This window comes from Pararge aegeria, chromosome 5 (assembly GCF_905163445.1).
Source record: "Pararge aegeria chromosome 5, ilParAegt1.1, whole genome shotgun sequence".
NCBI lineage: Eukaryota > Metazoa > Arthropoda > Insecta > Lepidoptera > Nymphalidae > Pararge > Pararge aegeria.
The window spans coordinates 7,007,990-7,027,935 of record NC_053184.1 but is presented as its reverse complement, the minus strand read 5'-3'; the positions used below and the strand labels follow the sequence as shown (position 1 = coordinate 7,027,935).

Here is a 19,946-nt window from a genome sequence, read left to right as displayed (position 1 = left end):
TGATTTTTCTCACTAATATTCATTGTAACTTTCAATGTGCAATCATTATAACATTTCCGTGCCTTTCTTTCAAAAATTAATAATAATTGACATGAAGAAAAAATTTGAAATGAGCATTGAAAGTTTAAGGTCATTGCAAGTCTCATATTATGTGAAGTTGAAATCTGTCTAGGTTCAAGTGCGCCGAATTTTCTGTTAACTAAAATTTTCTCCGTGACATCAATTTTTTATAGAAAATTAATTGTGCATGTTTTTTATGAATTCTATTGGAATAAGTAACTAAATTTCTTTTCCACATCTCATGTGCTTGGAAAATGCATTCATTTTAATCTGTTACATTTCCGCGATCCCGCAATAAAAGAATTCGTCGGTTATGTAGTCTGCAAAAGTAAAATGAATGTAAAATTCTTAGTCCGTTGATTGGATAGCTACATGTAAAGTTAAGTTTTTGAAACCTCTCAATGTCTTTTTCTCCGCTGCCAAAAAGACGATTGTTGTAAGGAAATACACGAATATCCCTACATACACGAAGATCCCCACCAAATTTGGAGTCTGTAGAAGTTACAGGTTAGAAATAAAAATTTTAGATTTTAACACCCACCCCCGCAATTCCTGTCGGAAGTAGACTTTATTGAAATCCATTTTGAGATGTTCTTTATGTGAATAATAAAAGATTCCTACCATATTTAGAATTTTTAGAAGCTATATTTCGAAATTGAAATTTTTTATTGTTAACACCCACCCCCGCGAACCTTATTGTGGTGATTCATTGTAAAATCCGCTCGAAGATCATTTTTATATTACATATAGAACACTCTCACTAAATTTGGAGTCTATAGGAGCTATCGCTTGGAAATTGAAAATTTTCATTGTTAACGCCCCCGCAATCTTCTTTGGGGTGGGATATCGTAAAATTTGTTCATAAATCATTTTTACATCACTTATAGAAAATTCCTACAAAATTTGGAGCTTGTAGGAGCTTTAGCTGGAAAATTAAAAATATTAATTGTTAATACCCACCCCCGCAACCCCCTGTGGGGTGAGCTATCGTAAAATTCGTTCATAGCCTATTTCTACACCTCTTACAGAAGATTCCTACCAAATTTGAAGTCTATAGGAGCTATAGTTTAAAAACGGGAATTGTTCATTGTTAACGCCCCCGCAATCCCCTTTGGGGAATGAATTTCTTAAAATCTATTCATAGCTGACCTCTACATAGCAAAAGTAATATTCCTACCAAGTTTCACGTTTCTAAGTCTTATGGTTCCCGAGATTTCGTGGTGAGTGACTATATAGATGGGAATTCTTCGATTATCATCGAAATTTTTAACTTTTTATCGGGCTTTTTTAAAATTTTCTTACATACAAAACTTTCTCCTGACAATTCTGAAGATAAAAAAAAGCCCAATTGGTCCAGCCGTTCTCCACTACCGTGAGTAGATTCTTAGCTGAATGTAAAAAACCATAATCTGTTTAATACACTCTGTTGAAATCCATGAAAACAAAAGAATCAAGAGAAAATGCTTATCTTTTGTTTTTATTAGCGGGATAAATGTTCATAAAAGTAAAACAGCAATAAAAAAATGAAGGAATGTTGGAATTCAAAAAATAGATAGCCATAAACCATCTAGGAAAAATTTCGCATCGAATGGTGGTAGTTTCATGTCGATACGATCAGTGGTTTAGGCGTGATTGAGCCTCAAACGAAGACCATTTTCATTATATATATATAGATGATGAATTTTAATAAAACTTCTCTGAAAAAATATTTTTAAAATAGTAATAATGTAGGTGTGTTTGGATGAAACTCATGGTTTTCGGTTCATGTTTTCATACAATTTGTTTCCACCTGGTTCAAATACTTTCAAAACCTTATAAAAACTCATTGTTGTGACACTACTTATAAAATTAAAAGTAGAAAAAACATGAAATAATCTAAAAATTAAATGAGGCAGGTATCCATTCAGGGACGGACTCTAGTGCTACTGAGTCCTGTTATAAAGGCGATAGTCCTAAAAGTTATAGCACTGATCCATTACTAACATGTCCTACGATTCATTTAGTTATAATTATATTTTAATTTATTCTTATGGATGTATTTATGTGGGTTTAACCGCCCACCGGTTTTACTCCCTGAATAAACTATAGTCTTATGTGTTGAAGATACATATTTCACAGTCAAAATTAAGGATTTTAATTTAAACAAGTTTTTTATAAGAATTTTTATATTTTTTCGCAAATAATCCAGAAACAATAATAATTATATCGTACAAATATGTGTTTTTAACAATTATATGGCTTTGCCTTAAATAATAATGAAGGTATATAAAATAATTACGAAGCATTAGGAAAGATAATTGTTTTGATTCTTACATAATATTCTTTACAATAAAAAAATGACGGCTTTACCATACCTAATAAAACATAAAACATGACCTAAAGTATGAAAATTTAATTTTTAAGTTTAAATAATTTAAGTTTGGTATAATTTCACTAAGCAACAAATTATAATCTATACGTACTTGCAAATGGCTTTAGGCATTTATATCACATTCGATTGCATAATAATTTCTGAGCTTTTTAATTAATGATAAAAAATAAATTATCTAGTTACATAAAATTTATACAAAAATATGGCGTAAATTACTTATTTTTGGTCATATACACAATTAGTTATTACTGGGAATGTTCATAATATATGGTAATAACTTTAATAGGTGAGTACCCAATGAGTCACACTTAATCGCGTAACACTGTATACGCGAAATAATCCATCTAATTTACCTATCATCATCCCCCATTCAATTGAATAAGAATCGTTGGGAATTTTCTGTTTCCAACTAAGCACATGTAGCGGTCTCCACATTACCGAACTAGATGGCGCCACAAAAATCCTGCATCGCGCTAGCGAAGTGTTCACAAAAATTTACTACATATACAACTTCCAAAGATGAATGTTCGCCTCAGATTAACGTCGAATCGAGCCGGGTCGACGTCTCCCACTTTTCCCCTCGATGTCATTAGCCCTGGGGCTCTTCTCATGGCGAGCTTTCGCGCTCGCCCCAATCCCCCGGTGACGCCGTAGCTCAGGTGGTTATTGGCAAGTGTCCATCCGAAAATCGAAATAAATGTTCGGACCTCGGTCCCTGAGCACGGTCACCCGCTCAGAGGAAGAACTTTCTAGTGTTACGGTCGAGCGTATCACCATCCATAGCTTCCCGTACACACACCTATTACTTGTTGCAATTTTTTTTTGGATCACACACTCACACCCAAGGGACATGACAGTCTGACTCGATGGGAAAAAAATCCTAACAAGTCACAGTGTGACCCGTTGGGAACTCACCATTTATTACAATTAATATAAAAACAATGCATTTTTATTACTTATTCTAAGTAAACATGGATATGCTTTTCATAAAGTATATAGTTTAAATTGATTGATACTTGATAAGATACGTATAAAAATACTGATAAGTACATCATTAAAGGTATACAGGACAACTTGTTACAATATATAATCTAAGTCAATGTTACCTAATCGAAAAATTTCATTTCACTTCTGCTTCTTTTAAAATTTTCCATTGCAGACAAACCCGCCTTGAGACTGTTCATCTCTATTTTATTCCACAAAGTACCCATTGTTATATAATACAGGCATATACCGGTCATTATAATTTTCAATACATCAGCTATAATGTTATTCGGCCAAAAACCAACGGAACCTAACAGGAAGACAAATATTAAACCACCAGTCGTTAAGAACAGTCTTTTTGTTTTCGTTATAGTTACGGTCGCTTCCTTGCAAATTTTGATTGCATCATCGATCGTGCCTTGGAAGCGTTCTTCAGCGCTTTGCTGTCTCTGTTTCAATTTTTCACACTGTTTAATCTTAAGCTCTAAGCTGACGGCATTGTGGTCCGAGTAGGAAAACGCTTTTCCAGGCACCCTGTCTTCTAAAGGATTCCCGAAGTTCACGACATCGGCCTAAAAATTAAGTGTGAGTTAAAAGCACAGTTAGTCAAAATTAAAAGTCCTACGAAAAATTGTTATTTTTATGAATGATGTGACAATAATAACACAGCTCTGTCACAAAAAGCCCTACTACAACTGAAGAACGGTAAATAAATTACCTCTAATGATGGATGAACATTGAATAGTATGTGATCTATTCTCTTCCCTTCTGGACATGTTTTGACTAGTTTAGGATCAGAATAACTGTTGTTAATATTATCGCTTGTTCCCGCGGCTTTAATAGCTTCGTTATTGCATCGGCTTAATATACTCGGATCTGCTAATGAGGGTAGTTGCGATATTAATCTGAGAAGAAAAAAATGAAATCATTGTTTTTTTATAATTTTTTAGTTACTGAAACATTATTTAAATTAATATTAAAATGTAAAGTAAAAGTTGGTTTAAGCCTAACCCAAATACGCCTTTGTACAAAAATGTAAGCAAACAGTTGTTTATATTGTATATTTTACCTAAATGATATATCTCCAGGAGCAGTATTAAGATCCCCAGCTAATATGGAGACATCTGCTGGTGGAGTCGTCAGGTTGACAAACTCTGCAGTAGAATATGCTTGCAACACTCTGTGTGCTAAATATATGTCATCTACATTGTACTCTGCGTGTAGCTAAAATTACAGGAAAAAAGATTAATCAGACGCCAATACAGGTACAGTGAATAAGGCAAGGAAGGAATGGGTGATAAGACGGCAAGATCGCCTGCCCGAGTTGTATCTGCAAAATTGTGTTTTACATATCAATAACTGATAACATTTCAACCGCGAGGCACCGTAAGGATCTGACCACGTAGGCGTCGTTGATATACTACGGACGCGTACGAATCATGTGCATGCCACTGTTCAAAATCCCTGTACAAGACATACTTAACTTACATAAAAGACACTCGTACCCTGTATACCCTGACTTTCGAAACTTGCATAAACGACTCTTGCTTCCTGTATAAGGGATGTAATAAACTTGTTAAAAGAAACTTGCGACCTGTACACGAGACGTACTAAACTTGCGTAAAAGACACTTGCGACCTGTATATTAGACGTACCAAATATGCATAAAAGACACTTGCGAACAGTATACGAGACGTACTAAAAGCTTGCATGGAAGCCATTTGCTTCCTGTACACAAGACATACTGAAACAGAGTAAAACTCTGTTCTCGGTTACTCGACGATTTAATGTTTTTTGCCTAAACTAGTACTAATATGTTAAGTACATATTAACAATATCAAAACTATTTTATAGCTATCCTACATTATTTAATCAAGATCGGTTTTTGATGCTAGGCAATATAGTTTATTTTTTTAAATACCGCAAAAATGGTTCCCAGTTGTTTCTCTGAGATAAAGTTCTAAATTGGTAGTATATAGTATCTGCAGTTTCTAAGGCACCTCTGTGTTAAATTTTGTCAAGATACACTATTGCGTTATAATATAGTTTTTACAATTTTGTATTTTGTAGTTGCTATGTGTATGTACAATATGTAATGAAATAAATAAAATAAATAAATAAATAAATAAAAATTCATAACCAAGCTTCTTATAAAATTAAAGTTGTCTAAATAAACTGTAAATTCTTTTTACAGAATAAGGTATGGGCACTATTTTTTAAGCTTTTATTTAGTTTCCAATAATTGAAAATGGATTGATCTTATAAGTAATTCTTAGTACAGCTAAATGAAACATTAATATTGATATTTAATGATTCAATAACTTTGACATTACTTTATTTGACAACTTTTATTTGTGATTATTGTAATTTTTATTCTTTAAATATTAGTAACATTGCATGCCGGTAGGTGAAACCTGGCTTGATACCATAAAAAAAAAATAAGATCTTAATAAACCATTTTTCTGCAATAAATTACTTCTGCAATATTAGTACTGATTTCAATTTGACAACAGATTGATTCTTGTAATAGTTTTAACAACAAGGCGTTTGTAAGATATTATCTATGTGAAGCTCTCTTGGTGTCCCTAGGTCAACACTTTCCCCTTAAATAAGTTGAATTTCAGTTTATGTCAAATGAGTAATATTATATAATAATTACCCGATTTTTGTAAAAATCAACACTCATTCAAGCCAACTAAGTATTTAGAAAGCCCCAAGAACAAAAGGTAATAAAACATCTTACATGAGTACAATAAACATTGATCAGTCTATCGTCGCATTTGATCCTACAAAGGCCAAGACCCTTGCCTCCGAACCAGTCTCCATGATGTATCTTGTGTATGTAACCATTGAGTGGCCATTGGTGGAAGAATACATCCTGAATCAGCCATTTTGAAAACACACACAGACCGGAACCAAGAACTCCACTGAAATGGAAATTGTTTGTTTGCATTCAAATGTTTTCATACTATTCCCACTATACCCTTATGGGGTGTGTCATTAGTATCGCTACACAGCAGCATAGCACCTTTTGAATGTCAGAGTTTGACAAAGCTGTTTCAACATTATACCTCATTTATTAATAAGAAAGGATAAGTAGATAGCTATTGGTCTTTTGGATAGGAATAGTTTCACAAGTCCATAACTATTAGTTTTACCAAGACTGACAGACAAATTTGTGTGATTTATCCTTTGCAAGTGTTGAGAGTTTCTTGACAGAAAAACCTAATATCTAACAACATTTGGCACAACAGGGAATTGAGGTGCTAGTGATCTGTAGTGAATAAGACATAACATGATTACACCTATGACTTAATATGACCTAAAAGTCCTTGACCTAAAATAATCAATACATCATGTTTCAGATCATGGTTAAGCCTAGATCAACATCTTGATGACAATCAATGTTGATTGATTAAGGCTTGAAAGTAGATATACCATATTCTCACTACAATTAACAAATCAATATGTATTTATTTATGTAAACCCCTTTGAAGCCATTTGCTTTTCCATTTATAATAGCTGGCTCTGCTAAATCTTATGAAGATTGTTAGCAGTAGTCCCAAATTATAAAATTTTTCATATAGTTAATTTACAACTCTACCTGTAAAAATAGTGAGAGAATGGGAGATTGGTTTGTAGTTGCTCTTTTAAATACAAATAGTCCTTCTCACTCCAAACTTCCTGAAGACAGACAATATTGTGAGGAGCTTGTGACAAATATATTGCAATAGCTTCTATTCTTTCTTTACGATTTTTTGAAACCACTGGAATACCCCTGGAAATTAAATTAAGAAAATAAATAACAAAATATTAATGCAAATCAAATCATGGCACAAATCTTTATTCATATTCAGTGGCACATATATATATATATATATATTTTCTATATTGTATTGCAGTTGTTGCAAGAAAAATACATTCACTCTGTCTGCCAATTGGTAGAGCGTCTTGCTTATGATGACATTGGATTTAAAATCGCTAAGCAGGATTTCCAGGAGAAGAGTCTTTCTACCTACTGGTAGAGGAATCTTAACAACACAAATTAAAAAAAACCTATTTTTACTTGCATTACCTCTTTGTAATTGGGTTAATCTTTGGATCGGATTTTCGTTTGATACACAAATATTTCTGTTCTTACTTTAAACACATAAAGACTTACCAACAATTCAATGTAAACACATTTAATGTTAAATCCATATTATACAGAAGCTCAACAAAATCTATTTCTTGATTCCCAAATAAAAATATTGTTTACTTTACACGTTAGCACCACTTAGTAATATAAATGATTGTAAAAGCAAACATATTTTAAATTTATCAAAGAAGGAACTTAGTTTGATCTTTAAATAAAATTATGGTTACTATAGATACAAGTGAAACAATTCTAATAAATATTAAACTTTAAGTTCCTAAAATGCACAACGGTACAAAAGTACTTTATAATATTACAATTATAATGTATTGTTTTCCTAGATTTTTGGGAAGACGTTGAAATTAGATGAAGTCTGACATTGACACCAATGACAAGTGACAAGCAACTTGACAACAGTATGTGTTCTCTTTGGTAGACTTAAAAATTAGGAAAATTATCAGTATTATTAATTTATCTTGGGTATTATTAATAATGGACCTGAAAAACATAATTTATTATGGCTTCATATTGTTTGTCCACGTATGTCTCCAAAACTATAAAGCGGATTGTGACCATTCTTCTTTTAATGGTTTGCAGTTACTTCAGCTTAGTAACTATTCACTTTAATCAAAATCGGTTTTGCCTTTTTCAAGATTATACATTTTCAGTTATTGATGGCGATAGCGAAATTCGTCAACAAAAAACTAAAGCTACGAAAAGCGAAATCGTCTCAATTACACAATATTTAAACATAATATATGGATGATAGAATATATTACGATAAATATAAGTAATTGAGAGAGGTTTGGCTTATAGTAGCTTTAGTTTTATGTTGTCGAATTTAGTTATCGCCATCAACTGAAAATGATTTTTGTCAAAACCAATATACGCATGTACGCATCAAAAGTGCCGTCTATGTGCCTTAATAAAGGAATATTTTACTTTTACATTTTTATTAGCTCAAAAAATGATGAGATGTATATGGATGTAACTTAACTCTATGATTAAGGTTCACATCAATTGACAATGGTTCAATCGCTCAGCGCGCAGAACCAATAAACCAAAAAGAAGAAGATTAAGGTTCACCAAAAGTTCAATTGTCAAGCTGACAAGGGTGTCAAGACTCAAGTCAATAAACACCTTTTTAAGAAACTGAAAGTAAAATTAAATTAGCAAACCAAAACCCGTGAAAGCTTACTACTTAAGTCTAAAGAAAAACTGTTAAATACCTTGCTGTTTGTCAAATAAAAACAATAAATCAATAATGTATAACATTTTGTAAGTTAGTGAGGTATATATTTTTTAAGTGTTACCTACTCGGTATTTGACCGAAGTGCTGATAGTTTAAATCAATTGGAGGTTGTTTGATGATATTATCATTTATATCATAAAAGATGGACGTTGTTGGGTTACACCGAGTTGAACCCAGTAAGAAAATATACTCTTGTTCATTTGATGGCTGTACTTCAGTGTTTGATAGGCCGTACAGGCTCGCGCAACATCGATTGGTCCACGCTAATGTGGTAAGTACCGACCTAGCAGTCAATGTACCGTAATGAGGTCTCACTTATGTAACTCATGAAATCTATCTACCTTAAGCTTTGTGGTTTAGCAACAGATCTAAGTTCTTAAAAAGTTACAGTAGTTTTAGTAATTCCAGTTGGATGATCTTAACTCCATTTCTTCTTGTACACAATGTAAACAGTCTTTGGTTACATTTTAGTTAATGTTTTTTATTTATATTAAAAGGAACTATAATGTTTTACACAAAAATATCCTTGTATTTTATTTTTATTTATTTATTGACATCAATTATCTTTCTCACAATTTGTATAATAAACCGTACACTAAAAATATTGGAAGATATTATTAATTTATAAGATGTGTTTAAATACTTAATGAATTTATATGTATATTAAATTATAATAATATAAGATGATCAGGATTATGGTTGTTCTTAATAAAAATATCATAACTGTATAGTAATTTCCAGTTTATGATAATTATTCATGGTCATAAAAATAAATAAATAAATTTAATGTGACTGCTGTTGTAGTTTAACTTCATTTGCTAATTTTTTTTTAAATATTTAATAACATAGTTGAAAATTATTGACTTATGATTCTATAGCATATTGTTTCAGTGCTTGAATGAAATTTTTTTTTTTACTACTCAGATATTAAAATTATAATGTGAACCTAAAATTTATTACAAAATAGTCGAAGTTTACAGTAAATAATTACTATGATACCCCTTTTTGTTAACAATTGAGTCTTAGGTGTTTCAATTAGTACACACTATATACTATATATTCATATTCCTTTTGGAATAAGAGAAGCACCTTTCTGATCAGATTCATAAAGAGATAGCAAGATTTTGTTTTAAAAATCTCTCTGGAATATTTCAAACAGAAATAAGCTCTCTATTTCTATCAACACTGAACCTATATCTAAAAAATTGTGTTGGTTTTCAAGGAAAACAAAAGAGCAATAGTTTTTTTTTGGTTTTATTTAAGTAATGAATTGTTGCTTTCAGAAGCCCTTTACATGCCAAGAGCCAAAATGTGAAAAAGCATACACAAGTAAGAGTCATTTGGACCGTCATATCAAAACTGCACACAAAGAATCTGATGAGAATTTACTATATTGGTATGTACGATGGAATTAATTTCATGTTTCTTTACAAATACTCAGCACCATGATTTCCATAGCCTAATGCCATAGCATTGCCCCACTAATGACCCACTGCTGAGTACAGGCCTAATAGGAAATATGGATTAAGACGATGGACCCATCACTCTGGTAATGACCCATCATTCAGTTATCATGATATCATTATTAATGATAACTGGGATATACCAAAGAGACCTACTGATGAATATTTACATGTTCACTGTCCTGAGCATACATGGTTTAAGATGATAGATTCGATTTCGATTAGAACTTTATATTGTCGCGGAAGTTAGCTGCAAGTGTATTCTCGCGCAGGTAGTTAACTGTACTGACCCACTGATACCGAATAATATATTATCTTCATATAAAAATATAGTCCCGTCATGGCATGTGGCAACCCACGTGGCTAATCGCACTGTTGTACTTGTGTTGCCTCGAGTCTAGGCAATGGTCTAGGCCCTAGACCATCGCTTGAGTGGGACACGCTATCTTATAGCGTGTCTTCATGTTTTGGAAATTGTTGGCTATATAGTTTTATGGTTGGTTGTGCCACCTTCCGCTAAGATACTTATCCAACTTAAGACCATGAGCGCTGCCGATTGCTTGCTTGATTCCTAGGATATCTTCCCCAACCTTATCTATTTACATCATCATGCCTAATATTGTAGCTATTGGGTACGCCTTTGGTCCTACTACCCTTACCAATGGGCTCTGTTTTCGCCTTCGCAGTCATTGAGGTCTTTGGCCGTATTTCTGGGCATGGGTTCTGCATTATACCCAGCAGAACTGGATTCACATCTTATTTCCGGCCTCATGCACTTCAGTCTACAGAAGTAGGGGTGCTGCCCTACCTTAAACATGGAAGCGTCAGACAAGCAGAGATAGCGACAGAGACGGTTACCTCTTTAATTTCCGGAGCTGGGTTAGCGGCTAGTCAACCGGCTAGTAAAGTCTATATCATGACTCAATGCAACTTTTAGAGCGAAATTAAAAGTATTATAAGAAAATACAGCAAATGTTTGTGGTGCATTCTTTGTTCATATTTTTGTTGGAGCATTTTGGTTATGTATGCTTCTTAGTCTCCCACACATTGAAAAGGTAGAAAATGCTTTAAAAATTTATATGTGTTGTGTGCTAAAAAAAATTGGTGAGAAAAAATTATTAATTGCTTCTAGCTGTCCAAAATGCATGAAGAAATATGTGAATAGACAAAATCTAAAGAGGCATATAAAAGTCAGTCATATAGATAACAATAAGCCATTCTGTTGTGGTTTATGTAGAATGTATTTCAAGAAAATGCATCAGTTGAGAGCCCACATGTATGTCCACAATGGGGTGAAACCATTCAGGTAAATATAATTATTATGCCATTTTAGTTTTATAAGTATTTTTTAATAATAAAAAGCCACAGCATTTAGTCTTTTAACATAAAAAATATGTTTAGGAATAGCAGATGTTCCTAATTAAGATTTCCTTATAAACATTGATATTGCTTGCAAATAGGTCTAATTTAAATTTCGTTAACTTTGGTTGAGTAATGAAGAAATTACATATCTACATTGTCCAGGTGTCCAATGTGTGAAAGGGATTTTGTAACATTATATGAGAAAAAGAAACATATGAGAAATCACAAGGTATATGAGTGTGAACATTGTGATATGAAGTTCACTCGATGGACTGAGTTGATGCAACATAAACGAGTGGACCATGTATCTCCAGGTTTGTATGATTAAACATAACAATATAATAGGTCCAGAATAGATTGACAAAATATTTATTATTGAAGTTAAACTTCTTTTGGCGCGTGGGAAAAATGGTGAGAGAAAATTTTTACGATGCGCGCGCACACCGTCACAAAAAACCGACACCATGAAGTTAGCTATAGTCAACGTTTTAGTTTTTCTAAAAAAGGTTTGACTTCAATAACTCAAACAATACCTTTTTTCTATTGTTAGTGTCGTTTTTTCTACAACCCAACCCTCGTGTATTTGAACGCACGCAATCAATGTATTTCCAAATATGTTAACAAAATCATCAAAGTTAAATGGGCCTAATGAGATTGGATTAAGATTCACCAATTCTGTAAAACTGATTCTTGTTTAACTAATATTCCACCAAGAGCGGTGCCTGACGAAGGCACGTATTTGGGTTTAATAAGTTCCAATGGCACTGACTTTATTTTACGATACTTGTCGTACTGTTAAAACGTCAAAGGGGTAGTACCTAGTAGAAGGGGTCTTATGTGGCATAATATCGGAATAAGGTTAAGCAGTGTTTTGCACTTCATATAACAGCAAATGTCACAGCTTGAAATAACACAAATAAGTTTGTTAGTGTTATTTCAAGCTGTGACATTGGTCAGGCTACTAAAGAAATGAAATACTTTATAATCAATGTACAACGTATAACGGAATTACGAAACACTGTTGAAGGGTGCATAAGTAGGTATATTTCATAAGGAAAATATTAAATTAAAAGAAGCTTATATATTTTTTAATACAAACTATTTTTAAAAGTGTTTACTTTTGACAACCCTATTGAAGATAAAAGACCGACACGTGCATATTACATGAATTTACTTTTGCATGTGATGTTATGGCTGTATCTGATCTTCAGTATAAACTATGGCAATGGTTGAGACAAAAACTCTTAGTGTTGGACAGTAAATATTGAACCTCTAAAGCCTCTGAATTATTATTTCGGTTTTCATTTACACATTGTATATATATATTTTTTTTTCAGAATATATTTGCCATGATTGTGGAAAGGTATTTAAAGAGAGAGGACATATAATACGACACGTCAAGAAGCATATGCCAAATGCACCAGTTACCATATTTTTCTGTCCACACGATAATTGTTTAAGGTATTTGAATTATCTTTGTATCTTCGCAAAATTTAGCATGGTGATTGATAATTATGAAAAAAAATATATGAATATATTCTGACCCATTCAAAAACGTTTTTAGATAGCTTTATATCCAGATATTTTAAATAACACACAGGTTGTCTTTATATCCAGATATTTTAAATTAAGCACTCTTATATAAAGTTTAAATAATTTCAAGATAATTTTTTCAGACACTACTCTCGTAACAGCAATCTAAAACAGCATATTTTAGTGAAACATGAAGGGATGACATTCGATTGTTCACTTTGCGGAGCCAAATTATCTACGAAGGTAATTTATTTATTAGTATACGTATTTATCGAAGTGATCCTTTAACACAGGGGTTCCCAACCTTTTTAAAAAAATAAAAGAAACCTTCATTCCATCTCCTTAGAAACTATGCGGTTATGGATACTTGCGAACCCGCCATGTTCGCAAGCATATATATTTAAAAATATTCAACTACTTAATCTAAATGTAAATGTTACTTAATCTTAATGTAAATCATTTAGACAAGCTTAATCGAACAGTGGCATTTTTTTTTAACTATTAGCTAAAAAATGTCTTTTACATTTCCTTAAAAATATATGTTTTTTTTCATTTATACATTGCAAAGCGGGTGGGAGATCTTCAAATATTTTGGGTAATATGTATTTATAATTTCTTCTTCCGTACACATTATGTGTTTTCGGTAGAATAAACTTTTGTTTACTTACAAGTAATACATTTATTACGGCGCGCCCGCGCCCTAACCAAGCTAGGTAAAATAGATACATACTTATTAATTAGTCACATAGGCGCAAAAATAAACCATCCTCATTATTGGACTAATAAAACCATGTTAAATAATACATTTTAACAAAGAATTAAGTAAAATAAAACTATGGGGTATTTTTATTTTTCTCACTCCTTGACAATGCAGGCTGAGCCGTTGTTCAAAACAGTCAAAAAAAATCTTGATTTATTTGAAGTACAGATGAAGCTTCTCGCGGTGCATTTCTGTACTTGCCACGAAGCCCAGGTTGGGACGCAGTCTCTTATATATTAAATAAATAAATAAATATACTACGACAATACACATCGCCATCAAGCCCCAAGTAAGCGTAGCTTGTGTTATGGGTACTACGATGACTGATGAATATTTTTATGAATAATATACATAAAATACTTATAATATACAGATAAACACACAGACACTGAAAAACATTCATGTTCATCATACAAACATTTTCCAGTCGTGGGAATCGAACCCACGGCCTTTGACTCAGAAAGCAGGGTCGCTGCAAACTGCGCCAATGGGCCGTCTAGATAGACTTGCGAAATTTCATTACAGTTGCCTTTATTAAATTGACTTTACAATGCACAGTTTCTAAGTGAAATTAAGAATTGTGTATTGTTAAAATAGCATCTACTGAGGTTGTTCAGGTTTTTAACAAAAAAGGTGCGTAGAGCGTGAATTTTGGAAGATCTGTGTGGTGTAGGTGTGACACCAAAATCATTGTGGCTCTTCAAACATTCAAGCGAGTTTATGACGCTCTAAGTGAGTTCGTGAGTTGCGATTTTACCAAACTGTTGCCAAAGCGCAAAGTGAATAAAGCATTTCACAGTTAAGTTACAAGTAGAAGCATCACTGTGAAATGCAGTATTTCCAGAATATTTCTATATTTATTAATTATTAACAGATACAAAGAATAATATGGTTTTTATATATACTATTTTAATTTGTAAAGATTGACCATAGAAGAGTCAAATGTTTTGTTCCTTTGTTAAGAAAGATGAAAAATAACTTAAATAGCACCTTTATGAGGCTAATCCAGTCTATTTTATTTGGAAGTCCACTCCGCTCCACACACAGTTTCTACTAATGCAGAGAGGATTTCAAGCACTGTGATTGGCCGCGTCAGTCAGTAAAGAACCCATAATAAAATATAATATCATTCACGATCGATGTTAAAGCTTCTTGGCTGGCTTGTTCGATCCGTGTTGAGATAAATAAGGGTCCCCACACACGGGCTATTTACCAAAACCACAAAACGCTGCCTCCTACTGCACGGTTACGGTTAAAGCCGGTGGCCGCTACACGCTTCTTATCGACGCATCTGCGCACTACAGAAGATATGCCGATGGTGGCGTTTTGTGGCCAGTGGCCCCTGTGCAGGGATACTAAGACCATACGCACCAGCCCGATGCTTTTACTCGTTGCCTATCGCAACCACTAAAACAACGTTGTTCTGGATTTTGTAAAAAAAAAAACTTAAACGCGCATATGTATTCCGCTCAACGTAGTGCACGGCCTTTTTTACCAATTACCAATTGATCTTTTTTAATATCGGCCACGTCAGTTTATTGTTTTCTTTTAGGTGAGACTAATTGAACACATACAGAACCACAGTCGTGCTGAAATAATTTTGAGAACTTATAAAACATTAGAAGAAGGTCGAAAAAAAAGACAAGATGCAAGCCAATTTAAGTGCAAAACCGCGATGAAATTGTCGGGAATTGCAAATGGGAAGATTTAAGAAGGCATCACAATAAAAGTCCATAAGGAGAAGTTGGTACCATTTTCTTGCATTCAGTCCAATTATACAAAATATAATTAAATTTTATTGCTACGTTCTATTGGCGATAAAAATATTGAAGCGCATTTGTTTTCAACATAGCCACAAAATGGCGTTGGTTGTTCAACAAATGTCAGTTTACATATTATGGCACCGGTTCAGTAATTATTTTGAGCATTGCCGTGTATTTCTTGTGTTTATTTTTTATTGCATATAAATTGTTCTTAAAAGTCAACTATGTTCAGAACATAGAGTCTAAGAGACGGTTTTTATAAAATATATATTATATTCATGTGTATGAAACACATGAATATAATACTGCAAGAAAATTATTTATACATCAGTAAAATAATAAATGAATCCATGTATAATTGAATTTATAGGTAAAAATCAGACAAAATTAGTACTTTCGGTGGCTATCCAACACTTCCAGTGGTCCCTCCACAGACTTTTTGTTGAATTATAAAATCTAGTAGGTATGGCATGAGCGCCATCAAGTTTCAATACTGGGAAACCGTACTGACACTAGATGGCGCTATTTCGATATCATATAAATCGCAGTTAATATTCACGCGATCGAATAAGTAAACTTAGGTAGCAAATCTCACACTTGGCACTCTGACACAGCAACTGTTTCTATACCATGTAGCAACTCAGCAGGTAGGTATACCTAGAAAGTTGTCGTATTATATGAAAGAATGTTCATAGTTATTTTTTTTATAAATTTCAATAAAATATTGAGATTTAATTTTTTCATTTTTGTTAATATTATCGAAGGATCAAATTATTTGTTAAGTTAGATCCCAGATTTAAAATAACGGCAATTTTAGAGTCAACTGTTTCATAAATAAGCCTAATGTTTAAATTACGCCATTAATAAAAAATAACTTTAGACATAGGTACGATATTAGGGCATCATTTCGCGCCTTCTTGTAAGCAGCCAGCTTTCAGCATTATTATGAAGATTGTTTCGCTTCAGTCCTCGGTTTTCAGTAGTCAGCTACTTTTCGAGTTTCCAGCTTTATTAAAATGGTATCGGTAAAACCTACGAGTTTTAGAGATATTGATTGATTCTCTCAAGCGCAAAATAAGATCTTATGATTTGATTTCTAGTTTATCTAGACTGAAAAGAAAAAAACCGCACTTTCATTGAATTGCTATAGGAATATTTCGTTTCTATTCCAGGCAAAACTCAATGAACACATCGATCGGCACAACCGACCAGAATTACCTGTTAAGGTTCACAAAACTCTCAAAACTGGCCGAAAGAAAAGGAAAGATGCAGGAACGATAAGATATGAGACAGCTATGAGATTAGCTGGTATTGTCAAACAAAAAATAGAAGAAGGCATATCAAGACTGTACACGGGCGCTATAAATAATCGGGAATACTTAGAAGATGATGACACTCACCATTCTTATCAAAATAGAGATTTTGGAAACAAAACTCAAGATCATCTTAAAGCAATAGAGGAGAAAACAGCTTTACCAAAAGATGTAAAAAGTGACCCAAAGAAGCATCGAAACATAAATGTTGAATTAAAAGTTGAAACTATTTACTCAAACAATAGTATAGATTTTCAAAACAAAGATGAAAATACCACTTCTAAACCACTTTCCACTTCTCATAATATAAACGAAGCCACTCTGTCTAGTCGGCCAAATGAAAGTGAAAACTTCCAAGGTAAAGCGACTATTAATAAACCAGTTAATCTTATAGAAATTCTAAATCGACCTAGTATAAGAATACCTCATCATGAGGAAATAGAGCCGAGTACATCAAGCCGACGTATGAACTCTATAGAGGTTCAAGTAAAAGTTGAATCTGATAGCGATCCAACCAATTGTAATACTGAACTAGATATTGAACCCACCAATTGTGATAATGAACGAGATATTGAACCCTCTTATTTATCAAATGATAATATAGATAATGAAGAACAAACTGGCATGACTAACCAACCAATAACCCAAATCTTCATCAAAGAAGAACATAGTATAGATCAACAGAGTACCATAAACAGAAACGACCATTTTCCAGCAAATATTGACAATGGTTCGTCAAATGCAGCATCATTATTGCAGCTTTACTGGAGGACCATTTTTAATTACCGCAATGTCTAGATTTTAGTCTCTACGTATAGTTGTGTCATAAAATGTTTCTTTTTTTTATAAATTTTGTATAAAAAAAACTAAAATAATTTAATTAGAATCGAATTTATCCATTTTAAACAAAAACAGGTTAGTGGATATTAGAAATGCAAAAAAGTGAACGAGAGTAGTTTTATACGTAAATAAATAAGAAATATTTATCTTTTCATTCCATCGATCACTAATATGTTTGATTCCTAATAATATCTACTTGAAGAAAACCCAAGCAGAAAATTTTAAAGACGTTGTTTGACAGTGGTATTAAATTTTAAACAAATTCTATGCTCAAACGAATGGTTAATGTATTAATAGAAATGGAATCAAACATTCTTTATTCCCCTTTCGCAGGACCTTATGAATCGTTCATACATAATGTTTGTAGGTTTATGTAAAGTTATAACTACCTACTTTCGTCTTATAACTTAAAACTAAAGTTACAAAGCTTCGAAATGTGATCTAGTCTAATGATGCTTACTACAAATTGAGCCGGTTATTACTAGCATCACTTAAAAATTCGAGCTTCGAAAAACTCATACTCAGTTTGCTAATAATTATTTACTATTTTCATGGAGTCTACAAGTGATTACGATGCTACAAGGATAACTGCATTCTTAAACGTGCCAAAATAGTTTTGTTTACAGATATGGGTACCACGGAACTGGCACCACTTAAATCATTGGTATATTATTTAATCAGAACAATTAGGACTGACAGTGACTGTTAAATAATTATACTTGTAAGACTAGATGTAGGAAATAAGTTCGAAAGATCTGCATAATTGTACAAAAGTATTTCTAATAGGTATTGTTCAATTTTTTTTACTTTTTGTTACGACAAATATACATGTGTTATAACGAAATAAAGTAAAGAGTCATTACTTTGTCTTATCACATAAAAGAAGCATTACTTCCGTCTCGATAGCTGCTTGTTAAGGGGATAGAAATAATGCTTCTTTTATGCTGCACGAGAATTTTTTTAGCATTCGTCTGCAATCGGTAGGTTCGTTAATTCATTTGTTGTAGTTCTGTTGTTTATTTATTTATTTTAATGTTTACTACTGGGATTATTTCCTCCACTTGTTTTTAACTTGAAAACACAACAATGGGTAACTACTACCTACTTCTACCTAGGCAGTGTTATTTTATAATGACTAACTGATAATTATACACACGTCATAGCGTCAATCATATTAAAATAATACTACTTTAAGCGAACGGTAGTAAGCGTTAGCATATATCTACTTTACAGAATTAAGACCATACAGAACCCTTCATCATATCAACCCATTACCGGGCCATTATAGGTGAGGGTCTCCTCCCACAATGAGGTTAAGGCTGTAATCCACCACGCTGGCCCAGTGCGGATTGCCCTTATTCAGCCATAATTACATGTAGTGGGTTGTGCCCAAAACTAGTTAAAACGCCCCGCGCACGTCTCACTTCACGTTTAGAACATTAGAGACAAAATAATTACAGTCAACTGATAAATGTAATGAAATGACTAACCGCCTGTTATAGAAATACTACTAAAGTGGAGTGGGTTTTAATGCTATGTATACGATGTCTGTAGTTTCCTAATTATGTGATGTAGATACTTGTCATTATTTTTCTTCGGTGCCCACCGCAAACAATCCTCAACCTTTTATTGGTAAACTACTCAAACAGCTTGTTCGTTATAAAATATATATCGGATAACATCACAAAGGTAGCATCTAATATGTTTTTACCCTCAACATTTTACTATATTTATGGCAACTGTATGGAGGGTCCACATATATAATAAGATAAAAGACAATTGGGTTTTAATTTTATAAACGATGTAAAAAAAACTGATAAATGATTAGAAAATAACTTTTATTCTGTTTAATGAATAGGTTTCCAAAAATTATTTCTTTGGCATAAAATCAATTTTACAAACTAATAAAGAAATATATAAACTTTTCTTCACCAACTTTATGTCCCTGCAGTCGAAGATTCTTTATAACGCCACTCTTTCTATTTGTAGTTGTTACGTTACTTTCGTATCATAATATAAAAAAAAGAAATCGGTTGAACACGTTTAACACTTTTTAACATAACCTCACTCAACGCCGGACGTATCGAGACTGACAAGGTATACAAGTTGA

General features: G+C 32.8%; 2 protein-coding genes across 3 annotated transcripts; one reads left to right on the top strand and one right to left on the bottom strand.

The window, feature by feature from the left end:
* Window positions 1-3,095: 3,095 nt before the first annotated feature.
* Window positions 3,096-7,876, bottom strand: LOC120624047 (putative neutral sphingomyelinase). Its single transcript, XM_039890374.1, has 6 exons — window positions 7,578-7,876; window positions 7,020-7,193; window positions 6,159-6,342; window positions 4,485-4,639; window positions 4,134-4,320; window positions 3,096-3,987 (listed from the first exon to the last, which is right to left on the bottom strand). The coding sequence occupies exons 1-6, from the start codon at window positions 7,613-7,615 to the stop codon at window positions 3,538-3,540; spliced, it is 1,188 nt and encodes a 395-aa protein (XP_039746308.1). The 5' UTR covers window positions 7,616-7,876; the 3' UTR covers window positions 3,096-3,537.
* A 766-nt stretch (window positions 7,877-8,642) lies between these two features.
* LOC120623796 (transcription factor IIIA-like) lies at window positions 8,643-18,000 on the top strand. 2 transcript variants are annotated; one of them, XM_039890042.1, is made up of 7 exons: window positions 8,643-9,073; window positions 10,089-10,198; window positions 11,398-11,571; window positions 11,790-11,941; window positions 12,965-13,088; window positions 13,304-13,403; window positions 16,856-18,000. In XM_039890042.1, the coding sequence occupies exons 1-7, from the start codon at window positions 8,945-8,947 to the stop codon at window positions 17,792-17,794; spliced, it is 1,728 nt and encodes a 575-aa protein (XP_039745976.1). In that variant the 5' UTR covers window positions 8,643-8,944; the 3' UTR covers window positions 17,795-18,000. The 2 variants fall into 2 exon arrangements, with proteins under 2 accessions (XP_039745976.1, XP_039745975.1); XM_039890041.1 differs by having other exon boundaries at window positions 10,086-10,198.
* Window positions 18,001-19,946: the final 1,946 nt, after the last annotated feature.

Excerpts from the sequence above, each read along its gene's own strand:
- LOC120624047 (XM_039890374.1), bottom strand. The coding sequence starts at position 7,615 with ATGGATTTAACATTAAATGTGTTTACATTGAATTGTTG. Across the intron at positions 4,640-6,158 it reads TCAATGTTTATTGTACTCAT|CTACACGCAGAGTACAATGT; the intron begins GTAAGATGTTTT and ends CTGTAATTTTAG. Across the intron at positions 4,321-4,484 it reads CCTGGAGATATATCATTTAG|ATTAATATCGCAACTACCCT; the intron begins GTAAAATATACA and ends TTTTCTTCTCAG.
- LOC120623796 (XM_039890041.1), top strand. The coding sequence starts at position 8,945 with ATGGACGTTGTTGGGTTACACCGAGTTGAACCCAGTAAGAAAATATAC. Across the intron at positions 10,199-11,397 it reads GATGAGAATTTACTATATTG|CTGTCCAAAATGCATGAAGA; the intron begins GTATGTACGATG and ends AATTGCTTCTAG. Across the intron at positions 11,572-11,789 it reads AATGGGGTGAAACCATTCAG|GTGTCCAATGTGTGAAAGGG; the intron begins GTAAATATAATT and ends TACATTGTCCAG.